We start from the raw sequence: 26461 nt of genomic DNA, 5'->3' as shown, positions 1-26461 counted from the left end.
GTACAGAACACCTCCAGGCGACCATATTACATTTTCAGAAAATGACAACAGCTGCAGATTGAAAAGGAAAGGTCGTTTTTTAATTACAATATGATTTGTGTCACAATTGTATAGGCTATATTGGTTTTTTCTTTAGTTGCTATTTTTTTCACCACGAAAGTGGAGTAAGCCTTTCAACGAAACCACAAAAAAGTACATTTTACCATGGAAGGAAGCAAAATCTCTTTGATTGTCTGCTCCATACACAAAATCCACCAATGCCAGGCACCTCTGCCACACAAACATTTCAGGATTTTTTTTTTTAGCAGCAATTTTTCTCTTTTTTTTTTTTTTTTTTAGGTTGGATGGTCAATTTTCTGTGGGACCACCTGTGTAAGCCTATCTGGGTATGGAGTTTTTGGAGATTGGGGAGGCATGTTCTCTTTTCTGATTTTAGGTTACATTGTGAGCAGCAGAAGGATGGAGGAGCTTGTTGGTCCTGTCCACAACCCTCCTCTGCTCCCCGTACTAACATGAAGGGAAATAGACATTCTGTGGAGACCAGAAAACCCGACTTAGGACACTGGAGGTCTGGGTTTGACTTGGCATTATTCTTCCAGAGCAGAATTACATTTACAGATGGAGGTCTCTGGAAATGTTCCTATGGAGGAATGGTAATGTAATCTTTTAATGAAAAAAAAAAAAAAGAAAAAAGTTTTTGGACCGAACAGTGTAACATTACAAATTTATGAGGGTAGAGAGTACAATATCATGCTGGTTGATGAGATGAAGAAAGCGGGAGAAGAGGCGTCAAAGCTTGATGTTTTCGTACACAGAACTTTCTACTTTGACTTTCTTTGGTTTCTAGAAAGACAAACAAATTATTGTTTAAAAAAAAAAAAAAAAAACACACACACAGACACACTATAACTTTTTGGAACTTGATATTAACAGTTTACCCACTTCTGGACCAGGCTTTTTTTCCTGACACTTGTTGTTTACAAGTTAAAATCATTTTTTTTGCTAGAAAATTACTTGGAACCCCCAAAAATTATATATATATATATATATATATAGATATATATATATCTATATATATATAGATATATATATCTATATATATCTATATATATATATATATATATAATTACTATTTTTTTTTCTAGCCGAGACCCTAGAGAATAAAAAGGGGATCATTGCAATATTTTTTATCGCACCGTATTTGCGCACCTGTCTTACAAATGCAATTTTTTTGGAAAAAATTCACTTTTTTAAATTAAAAACTAAGAAAACAGTGAAGTTAGCCCAATTTTTTTCCATAATGTGAAAGATAATGTTACGCTGAGTAAATAGATACCCAACATGCCGTGCTTCAAAATTGTGCACGCACTTGGAATGGCGACAAACTTTGATACTTAAAAATCCCCATAGGTGACAATATAAAATCTTCTACAGGTTACCAGTTTAGAGTTACAGAGGGGGTCTAGGTCTCAAATTATTGCTCTCGCTCTAACGATCGCGGCGATACCTCACATGTGTGGTTTGAACACCGTTTACATATGCTTATGCGTTCGCTTCTGTGCGCGAGCTAACGGGGACGGGGTGCTTTAATTCTTTTCCCTATTTATGTTATCTTTTATTTTTTATTTCTACATTTGTTTTTTTTGTTTTTTTTTTAATTTTGATCACTTCTATTCCTATTACAAGGATTGTAAACGTCCCTTGTAATAGAAATAAGCAGGACAGGACCTCTTTATTGTGAGATCTGGGGTCAAAAAAACCTCACACCTCACATCTACACTAAAAGAGAAGAAAAAAAAAAAAAAAAAAAAAATCATTGTTTTTCATGATGAAAAAAAAAATTATTTTTTTATGATGAAAAAAAAAATCATTTTTTTCATGATGAAAAAAAAATCATTTTTTTTCATGATGGAAAAAAATGGGCTTTAAATCTGTTGCTAGGAAGCGATGTATGACATCGCTCCAGTCCTCCAAGGCCATAGAGTGGAGTGGGGGCCATCTTGCCCTCACTCGACTTCCTGCCTGAGAGGAGAGCGGACTGGATCGTTTTCCCCGCTATCGACTGGTCCAGGTAGTGGGCAAAACGACCGGAAAGCACGGGGGGGGGGGGCACCGCTCTCACCGCCCATAAGGGTGGCCCCGTGGTGAATCCGCCGCTGGGACCACCCTTATGTTAAAGCGGACTGCCCGCGGATTAAATAAATACCGGGGTTATGGCAGCTATCTGCTACCATAACCCCGGTATTTAACGTCAAAGTACCGACGTAGAACTGCGGCGGGCGGCCCGTAAGTGGTTAAGGAATGTCGTTTGTCAGGGTTCTGAAGACCAGTTAAACAATGATAAGAAAAGGAATTTGAGAATCAACAGACCCTGTATAGTCCCAAACTTGACGTGATTTGACAAAAGGAGGTGTGGTTTTGCCCAAATATTATCAACCTTGTGGATAACCGATTGTTATTATTCATTCTTTTATAATGGTATCATTTTTTTAGCTTCTTGTTTACAGCACTTACCAGTTTAGTTGGGGGCTTGTCCGGGATCGTCTGCGGCTTCTCTGGTACTGAAGCAGGTTTGGCCTGAAATAAAAGAATCCCAGACTTCTTATACAAAGGAACGTGTAAAAAGATACTTTGTACTGCTATGTCATCTTCTAACCTGAGGTTTAGGTCTTTTCATGGGACTTTGGCCAGGGACAGTGTGGACTTCAGCTTGAAGTTTCTGTAGAATTAAGTGAAGATCAATCTGAGATATGATAAAAATCAACACAAAAAGAAATCGAAATGTAATAGCAGGAGAAGGAATGGAGTGCGTAAGCAGTATAGAAAATTCAAAGCAAGGAGAAAATAGAACGAGTCCTCCAGAAGGACAATGAGGAGTATTACATGAAGGAAGGTGCAAAGTCCTCCACCACAACATATATAGGAAGAGAGATATACCATAAAAGCAGCAGAGTCCTCCAGCAGAGCAGAGTATTTCAGGTGAGGAAAGTTAGATATAGGAAGGAGCAGAGTCCTCCAGCAGTGCAGAGTATTTCAGGAGAGGAGAGTTATAGAGGAAGGAGCAGAGTCCTCCAGCAATGCAGAGTATTTCAGAAGAGGAGAGATATAGAGGAAGGAGCAGAGTCCTCCAGCAGAGCAGAGTATTTCAGGTGAGGAAAGTTAGATATAGGAAGGAGCAGAGTCCTCCAGCAGAGCAGAGAATTTCAGAAGACAGTTAGAGGAAGGAGCAAAGTCATCTAGCAGTGCAGAGTATTTCAGGAGAGGAGAGTTAGAGGAAAGAGCAGAGTCCTCCAGCAGTGCAGAGTATTTTCAGGAAAGGAGAGTTAAATAGAGGAAGAAGCAGAGTCCTCCAGCAGTGCACAGTATTTCAGGAGAGAAGAGTTAAATAAAGGAGCAGAGTCCTCCAGCAGTGCACAGTATTTCAGGAGAGGGGAGTTAGATAGAGGAAGGAGCAGAGTCCTCCAGCAGTGCACCATATTTTATGAGAGTTAGAGGAAGGTGCAAAGTCCTCCAGCAGAGCAGAGTATTTCAGGAAAAGAGAGTTATATAGAAGAAGCAGAAGAGTCCTCCAGGACAGCAGAGTATTTCCGAAGAGGAGAGCTAGATGGAGGAAGGAGCAGAGTCCTCCAGCAGAGCAGAGTATTTCAGGAGAGGAGAGTTAGCTAGAGGAAGGAGCAGAGTCCACCAGCAGTGAAGAGTATTTAAGGAGAGGAGAGTAAGATAGAGGAAGGTACAGAGTCCTCCAGAAGTACACAGTATTTCAGGAGAGGAGAGTTATAGAGGAAGGAGCAGAGTCCCCCAGCAGAGCAGAGTATTTCAGGAGAGGAGAGTTAGATAGAAGAAGGAGCAGAGCCCTCCAGCAGAGCAGAGTATTTCAGGAGAGGAGAGATATAGAGGAAGGAGCAGAGTCCTCTAGCAGTGCAGAGTATTTCAGGAGAGGAGCGTTATAGAGGAAAGGGCAGAGTCCTCCAGCAGTGCAGAGTATTTCAGGAGAGGAGAGTTAGAGGAAGGAGCAGAGTCCTCCAGCAGTGCAGAGAATTTCAGAAGAGGAGAGTTAGATAGAGGAAGGAGCAGAGTGCTCCAGCAGTGCAGAGTATTTCAGGAGAGGAGAGTTAGATAGAGGAAGGAGCAGAGTCCTCTAGCAGAGCAGAGTATTTAAGGAGAGGAGAGTTAGATAGAGGAAGGAGCAGAGTCCTCTAGCAGAGCAGAGTATTTCAGGAGAGGAGAGTTAGATAGAGGAAGGAGCAGAGTCCTCTAGCAGAGCAGAGTATTTCAGGAGAGGAGAGATAGAGGATGGAGCAGAGTCCCCCAGCAGTGCAGAGTATCTCAGGAGAGGAGAGTTATAGAGGAAGGAACAAAGTCATCCTTCAGTGCAGAGTATTTCAGGAGAGAAGAGATAGAGGATGGAGCAGAGTCCCCCAGCAGTGCAGAGTATCTCAGGAGAGGAGAGTTATAGAGGAGGGAGAGGAGTCCCCCAGCAGTGCAGAGTATTTCAGGAGAGGAGAGTTATAGAGGAAGGAGCAGAGTCCTCCAGCAATGCAGAGTATTTCAGAAGAAGAGAGATATAGAGGAAGGAGCAGAGTCATCCAGTAGAGCAGAGTATTTCAGGAGAGGAGAGTTATAGAGGAAGGAGCAGAGTCCCCCAGCAGAGCAGAGTATTTCAGGAGAGGAGAGTTATAGAGGAAGGAGCAGAGTCCCCCAGTAGTGCAGAGTATTTCAGAAGAGGAGAGTTATAGAGGAAGGAGCAGAGTCCTCCAGCAGTGCAGAGTATTTCAGGAGCGGAGAGTTATAGAGGAAGGAGCAGAGTCCTCCAGCAGTGCAGAGTATTTCAGGAGCGGAGAGTTATAGAGGAAGGAGCAGAGTCCTCCAGCAGTGCAGAGTATTTCAGGAGCGGAGAGTTATAGAGGAAGGAGCAGAGTCCTCCAGCAGTGCAGAGTATTGAAGGAGCAGAGAGTTATAGAGGAAGGAGCAGAGTCCTCCAGCAGTGCAGAGTATTTCAGGAGAGGAGAGTTAGATAGAAGAAGGAGCAGAGTCCTCTAGCAGTGCAGAGTATTTTTAGGAGAGGAGAGTTATAACATTGTAACCCAAATAAAAGTTTAGTACCCCCCCCCCCCCCCCCCTCACCACATTGGTCTTCCTGGAAATGTCTTCCTCCAGGACGTCATACACGTCATCTGAACGCGGATGAGGATATAGTAATGGAGGACAAAATCTGCTGACAGCTTTTTTAGAGAGATAGAGGATGGAGCAGAGTCCCCCAGCAGTGCAGAGTATCTCAGGAGAGGAGAGTTATAGAGGAAGGAGCAGAGTCATCCTGCAGTGCAGAGTATTTCAGGAGAGGAGAGATAGAGGATGGAGCAGAGTCCCCCAGCAGTGCAGAGTATCTCAGGAAAGGAGAGTTATAGAGGAAGGAGCAGAGTCCTCCAGCAGTGCAGAGTATTTCAGGAGAGGAGAGTTATAGAGGAAGGAGCAGAGTCCTCCAGCAGAGCAGAGTATTTCAGGAGAGGAGAGTTAGATAGAGGAAGTAGCAGAGTCCTCCAGCAGAGCAGAGTATTTCAGGAACGGAGAGTTATAGAGGAAGGAGCAGATTCCTCCAGCAGTGCAGAGTATTTCAGGAGCGGAGAGTTATAGAGGAAGGAGCAGAGTCCTCCAGCAGAGCAGAGTATTTCAGGAGAGGAGAGTTATAGAGGAAGGAGCAGAGTCCTCCAGCAGAGCAGAGTATTTCAGGAGAGGAGAGTTAGATAGAGGAAGTAGCAGAGTCCTCCAGCAGAGCAGAGTATTTCAGGAACGGAGAGTTATAGAGGAAGGAGCAGATTCCTCCAGCAGTGCAGAGTATTTCAGGAGCGGAGAGTTATAGAGGAAGGAGCAGAGTCCTCCAGCAGTGCAGAGTATTTCAGGAGAGGAGAGTTAGATAGAAGAAGGAGCAGAGTCCTCCAGCAGAGCAGAGTATGTCAGGAGAGGAGAGTTATAACATTGTAACCCAAATAAAAGATTAGTACCCCCCCCCTCACCACATTGGTCTTCCTGGAAATGTCTTCCTCCAGGACGTCGTACACGTCATCTGAACGCAGCTGGAGACTCTGTACAGCAAAGTGTAATTAAAGGATATAGCAGTGGAGGACAAAATCTACTGACAGCTTTTTTTGCCATCTGGGAGATTTCCCTTCACTTCCTGTCCAGCTGACTAAACAGGAAGTGAGAGAACATTTACAATGCAAGGGAAATCCTTTCTTAGACATCGTATTCACACATTCGTCACCAATAATTCCCATAATGTGTATAATATGTGCATTTCCAATGATCGTCAGGCTCCATCTGGTGGCCATAAGGTGGTATTTCCCCCCATTGATGTACCTCATTATGGCCACTAGATGGAGCTGATGGGAGAATGCACATATTAGACACATTACGGGTATTTTTTTTGTGATGCCTTCTTTATAAATAGAGGTTTGATAAATAATAACAATAACAAAAAAAAGATATTTAAATAATAATTGGTGTTTTTTGTGTCATGTACAATGTGGAATAAAAGGAGCCCCTGAAGATTTCTCTATGGATGTCGCTGGGGAGACTCACCGTGTACAGGGAGCCGGGTGTCTCCTCCGGCGGCAGTTGCACGGTCGGTGTTGGGGTTGCTTGGGGTGCGGCGGGCGCACTAGAAGGCTTTGATGGTAGAGAAAAACAAACAAACAAGAGGGGTCATCATCAGACTGGAGCATTAGATAATGGTCAGAATAGAAACAATTTGTCTCAGCTCCCTCTAGTGGCCATAAAGCGGTATTTTCCCTGAATTAGTTATTTCAGGAAAAATACCACAATATAGCCACTGGATGGCGCTGAAGATCATAGGAAATACATATATTAGGCAAAGTACAGAGATTATTCATGATGGCTGTGCAAACCCTGAGATATTTGCTATTTATTGGTGTGCTGTAAATATAAAGGATGAATATCTAAATACAAGCCTTACCGCTAGCCGGGATTGTTTATGTATTACAATCTCATTGAGGGGTTGGACCTGGGGCTCTCTGTCAGCCACAGACCACAGAATTGTATTTAAATGATTGTCGGCGCCACCTAGGGGCCAAAAACGCAGTATTCTCCTGAAATTCCCAATCAGGAAAATACCGCATTATGACCACTAGATGGCATAGCTTGGCATATAAATATTACCTGTTTCATCCGGTGGAATGGCAGAACTAGATATGTCCCGGAAATGGAGAGGAGCAAGAGAAGAACCAAGAGCGCGATCAGTCCAGACTGCAGTCCAACCGCTTGGTCAGCCGGTTCCCGATAGCCAAATTCTGGGGGGGGAAAACAAAACCCTTTTATTAGTCTGTCCAAGGGGGACATGGACAGGAAAGGGGAGAAGTCTGTCCCAGGGGGACACGGACAGGAAAGGGGATGAGTCTGTCCCGGGGGGACACGGGCAGGAAAGGGGATGAGTCTGTCCCAGGAGGACACGGACAGGAAAGGGGATGAGTCTGTCCCAGGAGGACACAGACAGGAAAGGAAAGGGGATGAGTCTGTCCCAGGGGGACACAGGAAAGGGGGTGAGTCTGTCTCAGGGGGTCAAGGACAGGAAAGGGGAGGAGTCTGTCCCGGGGGGACACGGACAGGAAAGGGGATGAGTCTGTCCCAGGAGGACACGGACAGGAAAGGGGATGAGTCTGTCCCAGGAGGACACAGACAGGAAAGGAAAGGGGATGAGTCTGTCCCAGGGGGACACAGGAAAGGGGGTGAGTCTGTCTCAGGGGGTCAAGGACAGGAAAGGGGAGGAGTCTGTCTCAGGGGGACACAGACAGGAAAGGGGAGGAGTCTGTCTCAGGGGGACACAGACAGGAAAGGGGATGAGTCTGTCCCAGAGGGACACGGACAGGAAAGGGGATGAGTCTGTCCCAGGGGGACACGGACAGGAAAGGGGATGAGTCTGTCCCGGGGGGACACGGACAGGAAAGGGGATGAGTCTGTCCCAGGGGGACACGGACAGGAAAGGGGATGAGTCTGTCCCGGGGGGACACGGGCAGGAAAGGGGATGAGTATGTCCCAGGAGGACACGGACAGGAAAGGAAAGGGGAGAAGTCTGTCCCAGGGGGACACGGACAGGAAAGGGGATGAGTCTGTCCCAGGGGGACACGGACAGGAAAGGGGATGAGTCTGTCCCAGGGGGACACGGACAGGAAAGGGCATGAGTCTGTCCCAGGAGGACACGGACAGGAAAGGGCATGAGTCTGTCCCAGGGGGACACGGACAGGAAAGGGGATGAGTCTGTCCCAGGAGGACACGGACAGGAAAGGGGATGAGTCTGTCCCAGGGGGACACGGACAGGAAAGGGGATGAGTCTGTCCCAGGAGGACACGGACAGGAAAGGGGATGAGTCTGTCCCAGGGGGACACGGACAGGAAAGGGGATGAGTCTGTCCCAGGGGGACACGGACAGGAAAGGGGATGAGTCTGTCCCAGGAGGACACGGACAGGAAAGGAAAGGGGATGAGTCTGTCCCAGGGGGACACAGGAAAGGGGGTGAGTCTGTCTCAGGGGGTCAAGGACAGGAAAGGGGAGGAGTCTGTCTCAGGGGGACACAGACAGGAAAGGGGAGGAGTCTGTCTCAGGGGGACACAGACAGGAAAGGGGAGGAGTCTGTCTCAGGGGGACACAGACAGGAAAGGGGAGGAGTCTGTCTCAGGGGGACACAGGAAAGGGGAGGAGTCTGGTGTAGGTACTCACCTCTGACATGTATGTAGGTTCCTTTGCCATCTTTGATTTGGGTCCCACATGTGAGTCTACATTTGTAGATTCCTGATTCTCTGACCTCTACATTGTGCCCTATGGTCTTCTTAATATAGGTTGTGTTGGTCAGGACATCCTCTCTCCCATCCAGCTGTTCACCATGGAAGGAGATGGATGTGGTGATCTCCTGGCGAGCGATGCTAGTCGGAATACTGGCAGTGCATTGGATGTAGGGCCGATCACCGGAGAGGGCGACAAGCAGCGATGGAGCCTGGTCTATAGAACAGGCTGGGGGACGGAGAGAAGAGGGGTGTCAGTATTATGTATTACTGATCAGTGATCACTTATCTCTGCAGACTATCACTCCTCTCCTTATTGATCACATCTCCCTGCAGACTATCACTCCTCTCCTTACCGATCACTTCTCCCTGCACACTATAACTCCTCTCCTTACCGATCACTTTTCCCTGCAGAGTATCACTCCTCTCCTTACCTATCACTTCTCCCTGCAGATTATCACTCCTCTCCTTATCGATCACTTCTTTCTGCAGACTATCACTCCTCTCCTTATCGATCACATCTCCCTGCAGACTTTCACTACTCTCCTTACCGATCAATTCTCCCTGCAGACTATTACTCCTCTCCTTACCGATCACTTCTCCCTGCAGACTATCACTCCTCTCCTTATCAATCACTTCTCCTTGCAGACTATTACTCCTCTCATTACTGATTACTTCTCCTGCAGACCATCACTCCTCTGCTTACCGATCACTTCTCCCTGCAGACTATCACTCCTCCTTACCGATCACTTCTCTCTGCAGAGTATTGCTCCTCTCCTTACCGATTACTTCTCCCTGCAGACCATCACTTTTCTCCTTACCGATCACATCTCCCTGCAGACTATCACTCCTCTCCCTACTGATCACATCTCCCTGCAGAGTATTACTCATCCCCTTACTGATCACTTCTCCCTGCAGACTATCACTACTCTCCTCACTAATCACTACTCCGTGCAGAGTATTATTCCTCTCCTTACTGATCCCTTCTCCCTGCAGAGTATCACTCCTCTCCCTACTGATCTCTTCTCCCTGCAGAGTATCACTCCTTTCCCTACTGATCACACCTTCCTGCAAGTCTCTCTGCAGTGTATCACCCCTCTCCTTACTGATTACTTCTCCCTGCAGAGTATCACTCCTCTCCTTACTGATCACATCTCCCTGCAGAGTATTACTCATCCCCTTACTGATCACTTCTCCCTGCAGAGTATCACTACTCTCCCTACTGATCCCTTCTCCCTGCAGAGTATCACTCCTTTCCCTACTGATCACACCTTCCTGCAAGTCTCTCTGCAGTGTATCACTCCTCTCCTTACCAATTACTTTTCCCTGCAGAGTATCACTCCTCTCCTTGTAACACCTCCCTGTAGAGTATCACTTCTCTATGTACTGATCACACCTCCCTGCAAAGTATCACTGCTCTCCTTACAGATCATTTCTCCCTGCAGAGTATCACTCCTCCTTACTTATAACACCTCCCTGCAGAATATCACTTCTCTACTTACTGATCACACCTTCCGGCAGAGTATTCCTCCTCTCCTTACTGAGCCCTTCTCCCTGCGGTGTATCACTCCTCTCCTTACTGATCATATCTCCCTGCAGAATATCACTCCTCTCCTGGCTGATTACTTTTTCCTGCAGAGTATTACTCCTCTCCCGACTGATTACCTCTCGCTGCACAGTATCACTCCTCTCCTTACTGATCCCTTCTCCCTACAGAGTATCACTTCTCCTTTCCTGGCAAAGGTCAGAATAAGGCCCAGCAGTGCCAAGGGCTACACCCCGGCTTCAGTTCCCGGATTTACATGTTAGTTTCAATAAACTGTACTAATGACTAAGACAATGAAAAAATCATTTCAGGAGGGGAAGAGTGATAGAAACATCAGAGTCAGAGCATGCTAACCAGGAATGTTTGTGTGGAGTGCTTGGGCACAGGTTCCAAAGACTCACTGAGGGCACTATGGGCATGAGTCCCAAAGACTCACTAAGTGCTAAGGGCACTATGGGTATTGGTTCCAAAGACTCACTGTGGACACTATAAGCACGGGTTCCATAGACTCACTGAGGGCACAGGTTCCAAAGACTCACTGAGGGCACTATGGGCACAGGTTCCCAAGACTCAAGAGGGCACTATGGGCACAGGTTCCAACGACTCACCAAGGGCACTATGGGCACGGGTCTCAAAGATTCACTAAGGAGAACTATAGTAATTGGTTTGAAAGACTCACTGAGGGCACTATGGGCATTGGTTCCAAAGACTCACCGAGGGCACTATGGGCACAGGTTCCAAAGACTCACCGAGGGCACTATGGGCACGGGTTCCAAAGACTCACCGAGGGCACTATGGGCACGGGTTCCAAAGACTCACCGAGGGCACTATGGGCACGGTTCCAAAGACTCACCGAGGGCACTATGGGCATGGGTTCAAAAAAATCACAGAGGGCACTATGGGCACGGGTTCAAAAGACTCACCGAGGGCACTATGGGCACAGGTTCCAAAGACTCACCAAAGGCACTATGGGCATGGGTTCCAAAAGACTCACTGAGGGCATAGTTTCCAAAGACTCACTGAGGGCACTATGGGCACAGGTTCTAAAGACTCACTGAGGGCACTATGGGCATGGGTCCCAAAGATTCATTGAGGATACTATGGCCATTGGTCTCAAAGACTCACCGAGTGCAATATGGCCACGGGTTTCAAAGACTCACTGAGGGCACTATGGGCATGGGTCCCAAAGACTCATTGAGGGCACTATGGGCATCATTCCCCAAGACTCACGGAGGGCACTATGGGCATGGGTCCCAAAGACTCAATGAGGAGACTATGGCCATTGGTCTCAAAGACTCACCGAGTGCAATATGGCCACGGGTTTCAAAGACTCACTGAGGGCATTATGGGCACAGGTTCCAAAGACTCACCGAGTGCACTATGGGCACAGGTTCCAAAGACTCACCAAGGGCACTATGGGCATGGGTTCAAAAGACTCACCGAGAGCACTATGGGCACAGGTTCCAAAGACTCACCAAAGGCACTATAGACATGGGTTCCAAAAGACTCACTGAGGGCATAGTTTCCAAAGACTCACTGAGGGCACTATGGGCACAGGTTCTAAAGACTCACTGAGGGCACTATGGGCATGGGTCCCAAAGACTCATTGAGGGCACTATGGGAATCGTTCCCCAAGACTCACCGAGGGCACTATGGGCATGGGTCCCAAAGACTCAATGAAGATACTATGGCCATTGGTCTCAAAGACTCACCGAGGGTACTATGGCCACAGGGTCCAAAGACTCGCTGAGGGCACTATGGCCACAGGTTCCCAAGACTCACCGAGGGCACTATGAGCACATGTTCCAAAGACTCACCGAGGGCACAATGGGCATGGGTCCCAAAGACTCACTAAGGGCATTATGGCAAATGGTTCCAAAGACTCACCGAGGGCACTGTGGACATGGGTGAGAAAGACTCACTAAGGCCACTATGGGCATTAGTTTCAAAGACTCACTGAGGGAACTATGGGCATTGGTTTAAAATACTCACTGAGGGCACTATGAGCACGGGTTCCAAAGACTCACCGAGGGCACTATGGGTACTGTTTCCAAAGACTCACTGAGGGCACTATGGGTACACCCAGAACAAGTTTTATTTTCAGAACAGGTCTTGAGGTTAGGAGAAGGATAAGTCCATACATTTAAAGCCTTTTAACATCTCACTAGAACATGGTTAATTACATATATTGTATACATACGCTATCAGTCATCCCATCATTTCCAACACATTCCTTCCGAGAGAACAGCAGAGATGAGAGCGAGCTGTGAGGCAGCCCATACCCAAGGGATGTGAGTGGTACACCTCCCCCCCCCCCCCAGGGGGAAGCAGCCAAAGACTAGATCATCTGAGATTACATACCTGTGCTGAGTTCCCAGGTATGTACACCTGCTGTGCTCGGTGTGGGGGGTTCCTGCCATCCCTTTTCTGAGTTGCTGGGTCTGTACACCTGCTGTGCCCATTATGAGGGGTTCCCACCATCCCTGTGGGGAGTTCCCTGGTCTGCACACCTGCTGTGCTCCTTATGAGGGGTTTCCACCATCCCTGTGCTAATCTCCTGGGTCTGTACACCCACTGTGCTCACTATGAGTTTCCACCATCCCTATGCTGAGTTCCTGGGTCTGTACACCTGCTGTGCTCATTTTGAGGGGTTCCCATCATCCCTGTGCTGAGTTCCCAGGTCTTCACGCCTGGTGTGCTCATTATGAGGGGTTTTCATCCCTGTGTGGAGTTCCTGGGTCTGTACACCTGCTGTGCCCATTATGAGGGGTTAATTTTGTTTATTGAAAAATCTTACAAACAACAATTTATAAACAATAAAACCATAATAAATAAATGAATAAATAAAACATATTTACAAAATAATTGAATATAACTATACAAAACAAAAAACAAGTACATAATAAATGGAGTAAACTGAATTGCACACAGCATAATCCCTACGAGAGAGCCAGACTAAGGAACATCACCGTCACCATGCATGTAGTCTTATCAAAAATATATTTGATCTGAAAATCTAGGGGAGTGAAGCAAGGACAGAAAGAAAAAACGCACACCCCGAGATCGACAGGCAGCAGCTACAGAGTCCGGATATTCCTCCATGCCCTTATCCAGGCCTTCTGCTGCCACCTGTCTTTCTCAAGACCCTGAATCTTCCCAACCTCACCCAGAATGTCTTGCACCACCACCTCGACAGGGAGGATTTTACTCCATAAGGATACCTGGCACTGTGCATTCAATGTGACCTAAACTAACTAAGAAAAAGTTTTTCCAAATTATAATCCCGGCAAATCTGGAATGCCCCATACACCCACTCTGCATAACTCATATGGGGGAGGAAGGGTACACTCAGAGCCCTCCCTACCCTCTTGTACACCTCTATATTAAAAGGGCACTGAAGCGGAAAATGATCTATGGACTCCACCACTTCTCCACACTCCACTCTCGGGCAGCCCCGATCACTCATAGAAAGAAACTTCAAGTTGCCCTTCACATATAGTTTTCCACGGAGAGCGAGCCAAACCTGATCCATAAACTACATTGGGATACTCTCCAAATTAATCCATCGCAAACCCTCCCCCAAAACCAGGCTTGGGCAATACCTTAAGGCCAGTGGTTCACAAAAAACAGAGCTCATGATCCGCCTCTCAAGAAGCTTCCTTTGAAGAGATCTGACTTCCTCTGCCGTTACTTGCCACTGCCAAAGTATTTTCAAATATGGGGCAACATAAGCTGGGAGCTTATCAAGCTTGACCCTCAGGCTTTTCACTGGCCCACCATTTTCCCAGTTTCGCAGAAAGGGTCTAAACCAGGACTTTAAAATACCAACCCACCCATATAAAGAATTTACAAAAAAAAATACCAACCTACCCAGGCGGTCTCTCTGCCAATATGTTACCCAGGTTGTACTTTACAAACATCAGAGAGAAATAGACTACAGGGTTGATCATTCCTAGACCACCCTCCCACCAAGGAAGGTAAGTCACACTCCTTTTGACAAGGTTTATCCTGTTCCCCCATAACATCTAGAGGAAACAACTATAGATCCTGGTATAGAGAGATACTGGCAAAACGCAAACAAAACCGACATACAGAAAAATTGGAATCAGGTAAGCCCTGACCAGATCAACCTTTTCCCTTAAGGAAAACTGCCAACCTTTCCAGCTCGCCACCTTGGCATCTGCATTCTCCAGCCTGTTCACCTAATTTGCATGACCATAGTCACCTGGGCCAAATTCAATGCCTAGAACTCTAATTTTTTGTTGGGACCCCAGGAAGTCTCTAGGGAGAACAAAGCTCTCACCTTCCACACCCATCCAGAAAGCTTTACACTTGTCCTGGCTGACCTTTGAACCTGATGCTTCTGTATACTTCCTTATAACTGAGACCACCTCCTGCGCCTCTCTAGTCCCAGAGATAAAATCAGAAACATCATCAGCATAGGCCACAACCTTCAAAGGAGGCTCACCAGCAATGCCCAAAGGTACCCCACATAATGGTCCACTCTCTAGCCTTCTAATGAAGGGGTCGATTGCAAACACATATAGCAGAGAACTCAGAGAAGGACACCCCTGAAGCACTCCTGAGCCAACCACAAAGGGCTGCCCAACCCAACCATTAACCAGAGGAAAGCTTTCAGCCCCTTTGTACAATATCTTGAGCCAATTAATGAAACCCCCCTCCAGGCCATGCTTGCCAAGAAGGAGCCATAGGTACTCATGATTAATACTATCAAAACCCTGATCCAATGTCAGCAGAAATTTACCCCAAACAGCAGCCCTACAACGCTCCAAGGCCTCCTGGATAGCTAACACAGCTGAGAAAGTGCTTCTACCCTGGACTGAACAGTGCTGGTGATGGGATAACAAACCGCCTGCCACTGGTGATAATCGCCAGAAAAAAATCTTTGCCAGTATCTTTCTATTGACATTAGGAAGGCTAACGGGCCACCAATTCCCAATCATTGAAGGATTTTTGTCCTTTGACAGAAGAGTTTTTGCAGATGGTCTCATGGAAGGAGGGAGAGAACCCCTCATACAAACAGCCATTAAAAACCTCTGCAAGATATGGAGCCCGGATCTTCTTAAAACATTTATAAATATCAGCTGTCAAACCATCTCCCCCTGGCGTTTTCCTGATGGCTAGTTAATCAATAGCCTGGATAACCTCATCCGCAGTGATTTCATCTGTCAAATTCATCAAAGGAGCATTACTGTCCAGACCTGGTGTAGAGTCCAAAAAACTTAACATCCTTGCCCGATCAAGGTTCCTTCCTCCAAGGAGATTGGCAAAGTATGACCTGACGACCTCCAGCATCCCTAACCTAGACTTCGTCAGAGAGCCCGTACTGTCCTTCAGGCCATGGACCGTCTTAACTGCTACGCTCTGTTTACAGTTCTGGTGAGGGTCAGGCAAATGGTATTTCCCATAGTCTCTTTCCTGAACCAAAGAGGCGTGTCGGTCATATTGATGTCTAATCAGGAGGAGCTTCACCTCAGAGATTGCCCCAGAATCTCCTCAATTCTAAACAAGGCGGTCATGTTTCCTCCGCAAACGCTGGTAGGTGATATACTTATCTTGCTGTCTCTTTCTCCCGAAGCCTTAAAAAGCCTAACAGTCCGATGTTTTATAAGCTCCCACCATTCTGACTTACTGTTGCAAAGTCTAGGATAGTTACCTGCGCCTGAAAAAATTCCTCAAAGGATTGTCTTACTTCCTCGTCATCCAGGAGGGCCGAATTCAATCTCCAGATACCCCTCCCCCTAGGTGGCATACCTGAGGCATTCAGAGTCACAGATAAAATACAGTGATTGGAAAACTCCACTGCTTGACACACAGGTGCCAACAAAGTAGAGTCCCCCTTAAAAAAAACCTATCTATCCTACTCTGACTATTACCTCGCTGAAAAGTGAACCCCATGCTGTTTGGGCAGCGATTAATGTGCACATCTACAAGACCTGCTTCCCTAACTGTCGCATTCAGGAAAAGGCTGTCATAGCCCAGCTTATCTCTGAAACCTCTCCTGTCTTTAGACTTGGTAATGGTGTTGAAGTCACCTCCAAAGATAACCTGCTGACCAGTAAAAAGAAAAGGCTTAATCTTTGTCAAGAGGCATTTACTGTCCCATTTCGTCTGGGGACCATAGATGTTAGACAGGCACAGGTCCTGCCCCCTCACAGAGACATCCAAAATCACGCATCTCCCAATCTCTACCTCAATTACTCGTCGGCACGTTGCCAAACTGGAAAAAAGGACCGCAACCCCACTGTAAGGCTCGGCCAATAGACCAAAAGGGAGGACCACATCTCCACTCCTTCTTTGCCAGATGTATATCAGCCAGACTACTCAGATGGGTCTCTTGCAAAAACAAAATGTCAGCATCAAACTCACTGAGCAAAAATATGCCATATGACGAGCACTCACTGATTTTAAGCCGGCAACATTAATGGTTGCCACTTTTAACGGAGTGGGAACTGCCATTAGGGTAATTGAGGCAACCATTTCTTAGCCTGACTACTCTCTCTCCCTGGAGAATCAGCGCGCTTCAGTGCACTCTGGGACTCATCATCCATAGAAGACGCTGTGCTTAACGAGTCCCATTCATTGTCATCATCTGACAAGACCCCAAACTTATTTGCTAAAGGTAAAACCTTAAGACTTGAGGTAACTGAACACCTTTTTTTCCTTCTTTTGCCCTTCCTCCTTTTCTCCTTCAACCATTCCATATCATCCTTGGACAAACCGGAAACAACAGTTTCCCCACTCTTACCCTCCCCTTCACATACCTCCCCCCTACTCTCATTTACCATATCTACCACCAGGCCAGCCTCTTTAGCATTTTTCCCACTCCTCCGTACCCTGTGGTCCTTAATAGAAACCCTGCAATGCTGAGGGAGGGGGACTGGCACTGCACTTGATGCCCTTACCTCAGCACCTCTTGCTGGCTCTGCAATTTTGGAAGACATAGACACAGAAGGATTGGACACATTCTTGGTAACTGATACCTCAGATACAGACTGGGAAGACATTGACAAACTAGGCTATGCACAGACAGGGGCACCACAGACTGGGAATATAAAGGCACATTAGGCAAACCCACAGACTGGGGCACCACAGACTGGGAAGATACGGACACACTGGGCATTGGTACAGACTCAGAGGTAATAACAGGCACCCTAGCTGCTGAGCATCCTCCATGTCCAGGCGGAAGAACTCCCTCATGAGCTCAGGTTGGTTGTGCATTGCCTCAGGACACTAACTATAAGGATGCCCCACTGCATTACACAGGTTGCACCTTATAATGTTACAATCCTTTGCCAAATGCCCTAAACCCTGACACCGAGAGCACTTCATCACTGGACAGGAGGACACAAAGTGCCCTTTATCCCCATACTTATTACACCCCCCCCCTCGTCCATATTCCCCGATCATCCACAATCTTCTTTAAGGGGCTGAGGATGTCTCCATATATCCTCAGCCATACAGATAAATCCCCTTGTGGTATGGACTCATTGCGGACAAGACTTGTCACCATTTTAATGAGTGGCTGGCGTGATAAAAGCTTGGAGATGAGCCCTTTCCAGTCCGGCAGGCCCCTACACACATGCTCATACCTCTCCCAAAATATGTCCAAAGACTCCGGACGGATAAAGGACAAATCATACTTATAGGAATCGGCCAGACCGATCAGGGCGAAGATATCTGTGGGCCTAAACCCCATCTGCAGAACCCTTTCCACCACTGACCTATGTGGAGGAATACCCCCACCCTCCAATTAAGCTGCACAACACTCCTCCTTTTTAAATAACGAGGAAGATAAAACATTTCCATGCTCCTTCCCTGCTATCTTCCCCCTCCCAGATCCTGCAGCAGCACCAGCATATGTTTTCCTCATAGACACACCACCAGCATTTGCAGCATTGTCCCTAGGCATAACTAAACCTGCTGACAAGGAGTCTGAATCAACCATAGGAGTCTTTGGAGCAACAGAGGCAAGATCCACCCCCTCCCCTTGCTCTGACCACTCAGCTGCTTTCCTAGATTCAAACACAGTCCCGTCTACTGCAGACTCCGAGACAGTTGTGGCACCACTGCTCTCAGCACCTCTTCCACCATTCTAAGGAACCGCCACTGTATTTGATCCAGGCAAAGCCTCCGCAATGTCCATGGCACTCCTCTCTGCAGACTATTCCCCCAGAAGCTCACAGTTATCTCCAGCTCTCCGGCCAATTGTATTTAAATTTGAAGTTTTTTCAGCAGGTGCATCAGGTTGCATTGCATGCTGTACATTCTCTATGGGTCTGGACAGACTACCCATAGCACTAGAACCCTCAGCAAGCCCATTGTCATTATTAAAGTTCACATCACCACCTTGCACACACACTGTATCTGCTTGCTGTGTTACCTTTGCATTGTCATGGCTGACGGTGGGATCAAGCTTCCTCTTGGTTGTTACAGAATTCATGGTGAATCTTCCTCTCTCCACAGGTCTCTTTCACAGGACGAGGAATGGTACCCATCTCCCCATGGTCATCTGAGGAATCCGCAGGGAAACTGAACTTTCTTACATCTGGGGGGGATTCCAGCTCGACGATAAACTCCAGCATGCCAGTACCCACCTCAACCTCCTGCTCAGATTTTCTATACTGCTGCTGCAGAGGGAGGGGGATGGAAGCCTCCACCATTGGAGGTTCAGCAGATGTCTGAGGTGTTAAAGAGCTGGGCTCATCTCCTGGGCCCACTTTCTCACTCTCTGCTGACTCTGTTGGTACCTGCACCTCCTCACTGGCTGGGTCACTCTCCATGCTGGAAGCGGCTCTTCTCCTCATTCAGCTGAAACCGTTACTATATTTCTCCTTAAATGTTCCGCTGTTCTCCTTCAGAGAGCTCACCAGTTCTTCCTGCTTCTTCAAAGCTTGCTCCAAGTCCTTCAACTCAGGCCTCAGAGCCGGTCTCTTCTTGCTGTACACTTTTGCACAAATTATCTTTTTCTTTCTAAATTCAGCCTTCAAAGCTGCCAATATCTCCTCCTCTTTATCAATCTGCGTCAGCTTATCAACAATCCTAAAGGCAGACAGGGACTCATCTCTCCCTGGGCAAGGCCCAGTGTCTTCCACAGCCTAGTCACAGGCCTATCCAGGGGGGCCCCCGCCGGGTCCTCCCAAGGCATGATCCAGCAACCCTCCTGGGGGCAGAAAAGCAACTCTAGCCCCCGACTTCTGGAAGCACAAGAGCTAAGGAACCAGCAACCTCACACCTCACTGTCAAGGAGTAGAATGGCAGTTTCCGACCATCCCTGTGCTGAGTTCCTGAGTCTGTACACCTGCTGTGCTCATTATGAGTGGTTCCCACCATCCCTGTGCTGAGTTCCTTGGTCTGCACACCTGCTGTGTCCATTATGGGGGGTTTCCACCATCCCTGTGCTGAGTCCCTGAGTCTGTACACCTACTGTGCCCATTATGAGGGGTTTTCACCATACCTGTGGTGAGTTCTAGGGCCTGTACACCTGCTGTGCCCATTATGAGTGGTTCCCACCATCCCTGTGCTGAGTTCCTTGGTCTGCACACCTGCTGTGTCCATTATGGGGGGTTTCCACCATCCCTGTGCTGAGTCCCTGAGTCTGTACACCTACTGTGCCCATTATGAGGGGTTTTCACCATCCCTGTGGTGAGTTCTAGGGTCTGTACACCTGCTATGCCAATTATGAGGGGTTCCCACCATCCCTGTGCTGAGTTCTGGGGTCTGTACACCTGCTGTGCCCATTATGAGAGGTTCCCACCATCCCTGTGCTAAGTTCCTGGTTCTGCACACCTGCTTTGCCCATTATGAGGGGTTCTCACCATCCCTGTGTTGGGTTCCTTGGTCTGTACACCTGCTGTGGCCATGAGGGGTTCCCACCATTCATGTGCTAAGTTCCTGGGCATGTACACCTGCTGTGCCCATTATGAGAGATTCCTCCATCCCTGTGCTGAGTTCCGGGGTCTTTACACCTGTTGTGGCCATTATGAGGGGTTCCACCATCTCTGCACTAAATTCCTGAGTTTGTACACCTGCTGTGCCCATTATGAGGGATTCCCACCATCCCTGTGCTGAGTTCCTAGGTCTGTACACCTGCTGTGCTCATTATAAGGGGTTAATTTTGTTTATTGGAAATTCTTACAAACAATCAACTTATATACAATAAAACCATAATAAATAACATATTTACAAAATAATTGAATATAACTATACAAAACAAGAACATAATAAATAAACCAAATTGCACACAGCATAAACCCTACGAGAGAGCCAGACTAAGAAACTTCACCATGTATGGAGCCTTTAATCAAAAATTATATTTTATGACTGATTTTCAGCTGATAACATTATTGTTTGCCACTTTTAACAGATAATTGAGGCAGCCCTTTCTTAGGCTGACTACTCTCTCTCCCTGGAGAACCAGTGCGCTTCAGTGCACCCTGGGACTCATCATCCATGGAAGATTCTGTACTCAACAAGTCCCATTCATCGTCATCATCATCTGACAGGACCCCAAACTTATTTGTCAAAGGCAAAACCTCAGGACTGTGGGTAGCTGAACACTTTTTTTTCCTTCTTTTGCCCTTCTTTCTTTTCTCCTCCAACCATTCCACATCCCCCTTGGACAAATTGGAAATTACAGTTTCCCCACTCTCACCCTCCCCTTCACCCCCACTCTCCCTTACCTTATCTACCACCAGACCAGCCTCTTCACCATTCTCCCCACTCCTCTGCACCCCATGGTCCCTAATAGAAGCCCTGCAATGTCTAGGGGAGGGGACTGGCACTGTACTTGATGCCCCTGCCTCAGCACCTCTTGCCGCCTCTGCAATTTTGGAAGACATAGACACAGAAGGATTGGACACATTCTTAGTAACCGATACCTTACATACAGACTGGGAAGACACTGACACACTGGGAATCGGCACAGACTGGGGCACCACAGACTGAGAAGACACTGACACACTGAGCATTGGCACAGACTGGGGCACCACAGACTGGGAAGACACTGACACACTGGGTATTGGTACAGTCTCGGAGGGAATCGCAGGCACCCTAGCTGCTGAGCTCTGAGCATCCTCCATGTCCAGACGGAAAAACTCTCTCATGAGCTCAGGCTGGTTGTGCATTGCCTCAGGACACTGGCTATAAGGATGCCCAACTGCATTGCACAAGTTGCACCTTATAATATTGCAATCTTTTGCCAAATGCCCTAAATCCTGACACAGAGAGCATTTCATTACTGGACAGGAGGATGCAAAGTGCCCTTTATCCCCACACTTATTGCACAGCTTTGGCTGGCCTGGATAGAAGATGGTCAGTCTGTCCCTCCCCAGGAAAGCTGAGGATGGCAGATGCTGGATGACATTATCAATGACTCTCAGTTTTAGCTGCACAGACCATCCTCCCGTCCATATTCCTCGATCATCCATAATTTTGTGTAAGGGGCTCAGGATGTCTCCATATCTCCTCAGCCATACAGATAAATCCCCTTGCGGTATGGACTCATTGCGCACAAGAATTGTCACCATTTTAATGAGTGGCTGACGTGACACAACTTTGGGGATGAGCCCTTTCCAGTCCGGCAGGCTCCTACACACATGTTCATATTTCTCCCAAAATATGTCCAAAGACTCCGGACGGACAAAGGACAAATCATACTCATAGGAGCCGGTCGGACTGATCAGGGCAAAGATATCTGCAGGTTTAAAGCCCATCTGCAGAATCTTATCAACCACAGCTCTCCTATATGGCGGAATACCTTCGCCTTCCCATCTGAGCTGTACCACATTCCTCCTTTTAAATAATGAGGAAGATAAAACATTTCCATGCTCCTTCCCTGCTTGCACCCCCCTCCCAAACCCTTCAGCAGCACCAGCATAGGTTTTCCTCCCAGAAACACCAGCAATTACCACACCTGATGACAAGGAGCCTGAATCAACCCTTGCAGTCTTTGGAGCAGCAGAGACAAGACCCACCCCCTCCCCCTTCTCTGAGCACTCAGCTGCTTTCCTGGGTTCAATCACAGCCTTGTCTACTGCAGACTCCAAAAAAGTTATAGTACTACTGCTCCCAGCATCTCCTCCACCATGCTCAGGAACAGCCACTGTATTTGGTCCAGGCAAAGCCTCTGCAATGTCCGTGGTGCTCCTCTCTGCAGACTCTTCAACCAGAAACACACAGTTTTTTCCAATTTTCTCACCACTTGCATTTAAAAGTGGAATTTTTTCAGCAGGTGTATCAGGTTGCACTGCATGCTGCACATTGTCTATGGGTGTGGGCTGACAGCCCATAGCACTACAACCCTCAGCAAGCACATTGTCATTAAAGTTCACATCACCACCTTGCACACACACTGTACCTGCTTGCTGTGTTACCTCTGCAGTGTCATGGCTGATGGTGGGATCAAACTTCCTCCTGGTTGTTGTAGGCTTAATGGTAATTTTTCCTTTCTCCACAGGTCTCTCTTTCATAGGGCGAGGAAAAGTATCCATCTCCTCATCTGGGGAATCTGCAGAAAAATGGAACTTTCTTCCATCCAGAGGGGATTCCAGCTCAGCGACGAACTCCAACATGCCAGTACCCCCCTCAACCTCCTGCTCAGATGTTCCACATTGCTGCTGCAGAGGGAGGGAGACAGAGGCCTCCACCATTGGGGGCTCAGCAGATGTGTGAGGTGTCGAAGAGCTGGGCTCATCTTCCGGGCCCACTTTCTCACTCTCTGCTGACTCTGTCGGTACCTGAATCTCCTCACTGACTGGGTCACTCTTTATGCTGGAAACGGCTCCTCTCCTCATACGGCTGAAACGTTCCTCATTCCTGTATTTCTCCTGAAGTGCTTCACAGCTTTCCTTCAGAGAGCTCACCAACTCTTTCTGCTTCCTCAAAGCTTGCTCCAAGTCCTTCAATTCAGGCCTCAGAGCCGGTCTCTTCTTACTGTACAGTTTGGCACAATACAACTTTTTCTTTTTAAATTCTACTTTCAAAGTTGCCAATTTCTCCTCCTCTTTCTCAATCCGCCTCAGCTTTTCAACAGTCCTCCGTCTATAGGTAGGCAGGGATTCACCCCTCCTTGGGCCGAGCTCCATGTCTTCCATAGACTGAGGCCTAGTCTCAGGCTTATCCAGGGGGCCCCCGCCAGGGTCCTCCCCAGGATCCAGCATCCTTCCTGGGGCAGAGAAGCAACTCTAGCCCCTGGCTTCTGGAAGCACACGAGCTAAGGAACCAGCAACCTCACACCTCGCTGTCAGGGAGTGGAATGGCAGTTTCCCACCATCCCTGTGCTGAGTTTCAGAGTCTGTACACTTGCTGTGCTCATTATGAGCCCCCCCATCCCTGTGCTAAGTTTGCAAGTCTGTACACCTGCTGTGCTCATTATGAGGGGTTCCCACCATCCCTGTGCTGAGTTCCTAGGTCTGTACACCTGCTGTGCCCATCATGAGGGGTTCCCTCCATGCCCTGCGCTGAGTCTCAGAGCCTGTACACTTGCTGTGCTCATTATGAGGGGCTCCCCCCCATACCTGTGCTAAGTTTGCGAGTCTGTACACCTGCTGTGCCCATTATGAGGTGTTCCCACCATCCCTGTGCTGAGTTTCCAGGTCTGTACACCTGCTGTGTCCATTATGGGGGGTTCCCACCATCCCTGTGCTGAGCTCCCAGGTCTGTACACCTGCTGTGTCCATTATAAGGGGTTCCCACTATCCCTGTGCTGAGTTCCTGGGTCTGTATATCTTTTTTCTGACGTCCCTGGTGACAATCAGCCCTGCCATTCTCAGTGAACGATCTATCCATCTGTAACTAGGTTGGGAAAGATGCTATCAGTGGCAGGCTAGTCGGTATCTGCCCTGGTGGGCTCTTACCCCGACACAGGTGGGCCCAGGTGATGAAGACGATGGTGCACAGTGGCCGGTCCATCCCTATGTGTCTGATCCTTGTCTGCCGGTCCCCCCAACCCCCCCTTCACTTCTGCTTTTTGTGACAATTCCGCTCAGTAAAAGCAGAACTTCTCGATGGTGCAATCTTCCGATAAACCTTTCTCCGGACACTTGAAGTCTGACTAATCAGGGTTTGATTTTAGAGATAGAGACCTTTAGAGCCCCAAAATCACTTCCAGGGATATTTATCACCTCCTCACATATGTCCCCAGATACCGGCCAACAAAGAGAACCCGATAATAGCTGGTTTGTGATATTTTATAGTAGTAAACTAAACTACATAGTAAAGGGAAACCTCCATTTAAAGGGACACGGACGTTAGATGCAAAAATATACTACAGGGGAAATGGGTAAATGTAACTTTATTAAACAGTTCTGGACCGGAAATATTTGCCCCCTTAATGACCAGGCCATTACTTTAATGGACAATTGCGCGGTCGTGCGACGCTGTGCCCAAATACAATTGATGTCCCTTTTTTTCCCACAAATAGAGCTTTCTTTTGGTGGTATTTGATCACCTCTGCGATTTTTATTTTTTGCGCTATAAACAAAAAAAGAGCGAAAATTCTGACAAAAAAAAAAAAAAAACAATATTTTTCACATTCTGCTATATAACATTCCCCCCCAAAAAATGTAAAAATCTTTTTTTTTAACATTTTAGACCAATTTGTATTCTGCTACATATTTTTGGTTAAAAAAAAAAAAATCCCAATACGCGTATTTTGATTGGTTTGCACAAAAGTTATCGTGTCTGCTAACTACGGGAAAGATTTTTGTCATTTTTATTGTTTTTTTTACTACGCAATCTGTGATTTTTAGCAGGACTGCGACATTGCGGCGGACAGATCGGACCCCTAACTGACATTTTTTACACTTTCGGGGGGAACAGTGACATTACTGCAAAAATTAGTGCTTAAAAATGCGCTTTTACTGTAATAATGACACTGGCAGGAAAGGGGTTAAGTGCCGGTTCACACTGCCCCGACCACTAAAGTAGCGTCGCTTCCAGCGCGAATTTGGCGCGACTTTGGTGTGACTTAGCGAGACTTTGGCGCGACTTCAGCGCGAGGCGACTTTTTATTTGGCCAATCACAATATGAAGAAAAATGCTGTTTTTTAGGGGTTCTGGACATGCTACAGAGCTGAAACTTGACAGGTACACTTTTTAGACCCCCCAGACACTAAATACAAAAAATTACATGCCTGCCTAAAAAAATGCCCGATAAATGCCTGCAAGAAAAAAAGCCAGCCGCAGAGAAGCCGTATTACTGAAAATATAAGAAAAATGCTGTTTTTTTGGGGTTCTGGACATGCTACAGAGCTGAAACTTGACAGGTACACTTTTTAGACCCATCAGACACTAAATACAAAAAATGACATGCCTGCCTAAAAAAATGCCCGATAAATGCCTGCAAGAAAAAAAGCCAGCCGCAGAGAAGCCGTATTACTGAAAATATAAGAAAAATGCTGTTTTTTAGGGGTTCTGGACATGCTACAGAGCTGAAACTTGACAGGTACACTTTTTAGACGCCCCAGACACTAAATACAAAAAATTACATGCCTGCCTAAAAAAATGCCTGATAAATGCCTGCAAGAAAAAAAGCCAGCCGCAGAGAAGCCGTATTACTGAAAATATAAGAAAAATGCTGTTTTTTAGGGGTTCTGGAAATGCTACAGAGCTGAAACTTGACAGGTACACTTTTTAGACCCATCAGACACTAAATACAAAAAATGACATTCCTGCCTAAAAAAATGCCTGATAAATGCCTGCAAGAAAAAAAGCCAGCCGCAGAGAAGCCGTATTACTGAAAATATAAGAAAAATGCTGTTTTTTAGGGGTTCTGGACATGCTACAGAGCTGAAACTTGACAGGTACACTTTTTAGACCCCCCAGACATTAAATACAAAAAATGACATTCCTGCCTAAAAAAATGCCCGATAAATGCCTGCAAGAAAAAAAGCCAGCCGCAGAGAAGCCGTATTACTGAAAATATAAGAAAAATGCTGTTTTTTAGGGGTTCTGGACATGCTACAGAGCTGAAACTTGACAGGTACACTTTTTAGACCCCCCAGACACGAAATACAAAAAATTACATTCCTGCCTAAAAAAATGCCCGATAAATGCCTGCAAGAAAAACGGCCAGGTTGACAGAAGACATATTCATGTTTTAATAA

General features: G+C 47.0%; 1 protein-coding gene across 1 annotated transcript; it reads right to left on the bottom strand.

The window, feature by feature from the left end:
* Window positions 1-692: 692 nt before the first annotated feature.
* NFAM1 (NFAT activating protein with ITAM motif 1) lies at window positions 693-24266 on the bottom strand (the record flags this gene model as incomplete). The annotated part of the gene is made up of 9 exons (XM_082253935.1): window positions 693-843; window positions 2515-2577; window positions 2657-2719; window positions 5125-5222; window positions 5981-6080; window positions 6577-6663; window positions 7174-7304; window positions 8727-9017; window positions 24212-24266. 9 exons carry the CDS (start codon window positions 24264-24266, stop codon window positions 790-792), a joined length of 942 nt encoding a protein of 313 aa, XP_082110061.1. The 3' UTR covers window positions 693-789.
* Window positions 24267-26461: the final 2195 nt, after the last annotated feature.

This window comes from Pelophylax lessonae (assembly GCF_965119305.1).
Source record: "Pelophylax lessonae genome assembly, chromosome: 4".
Lineage (NCBI taxonomy): Eukaryota > Metazoa > Chordata > Amphibia > Anura > Ranidae > Pelophylax > Pelophylax lessonae.
This window is presented reverse-complemented; position numbering and strand designations above follow the sequence as displayed.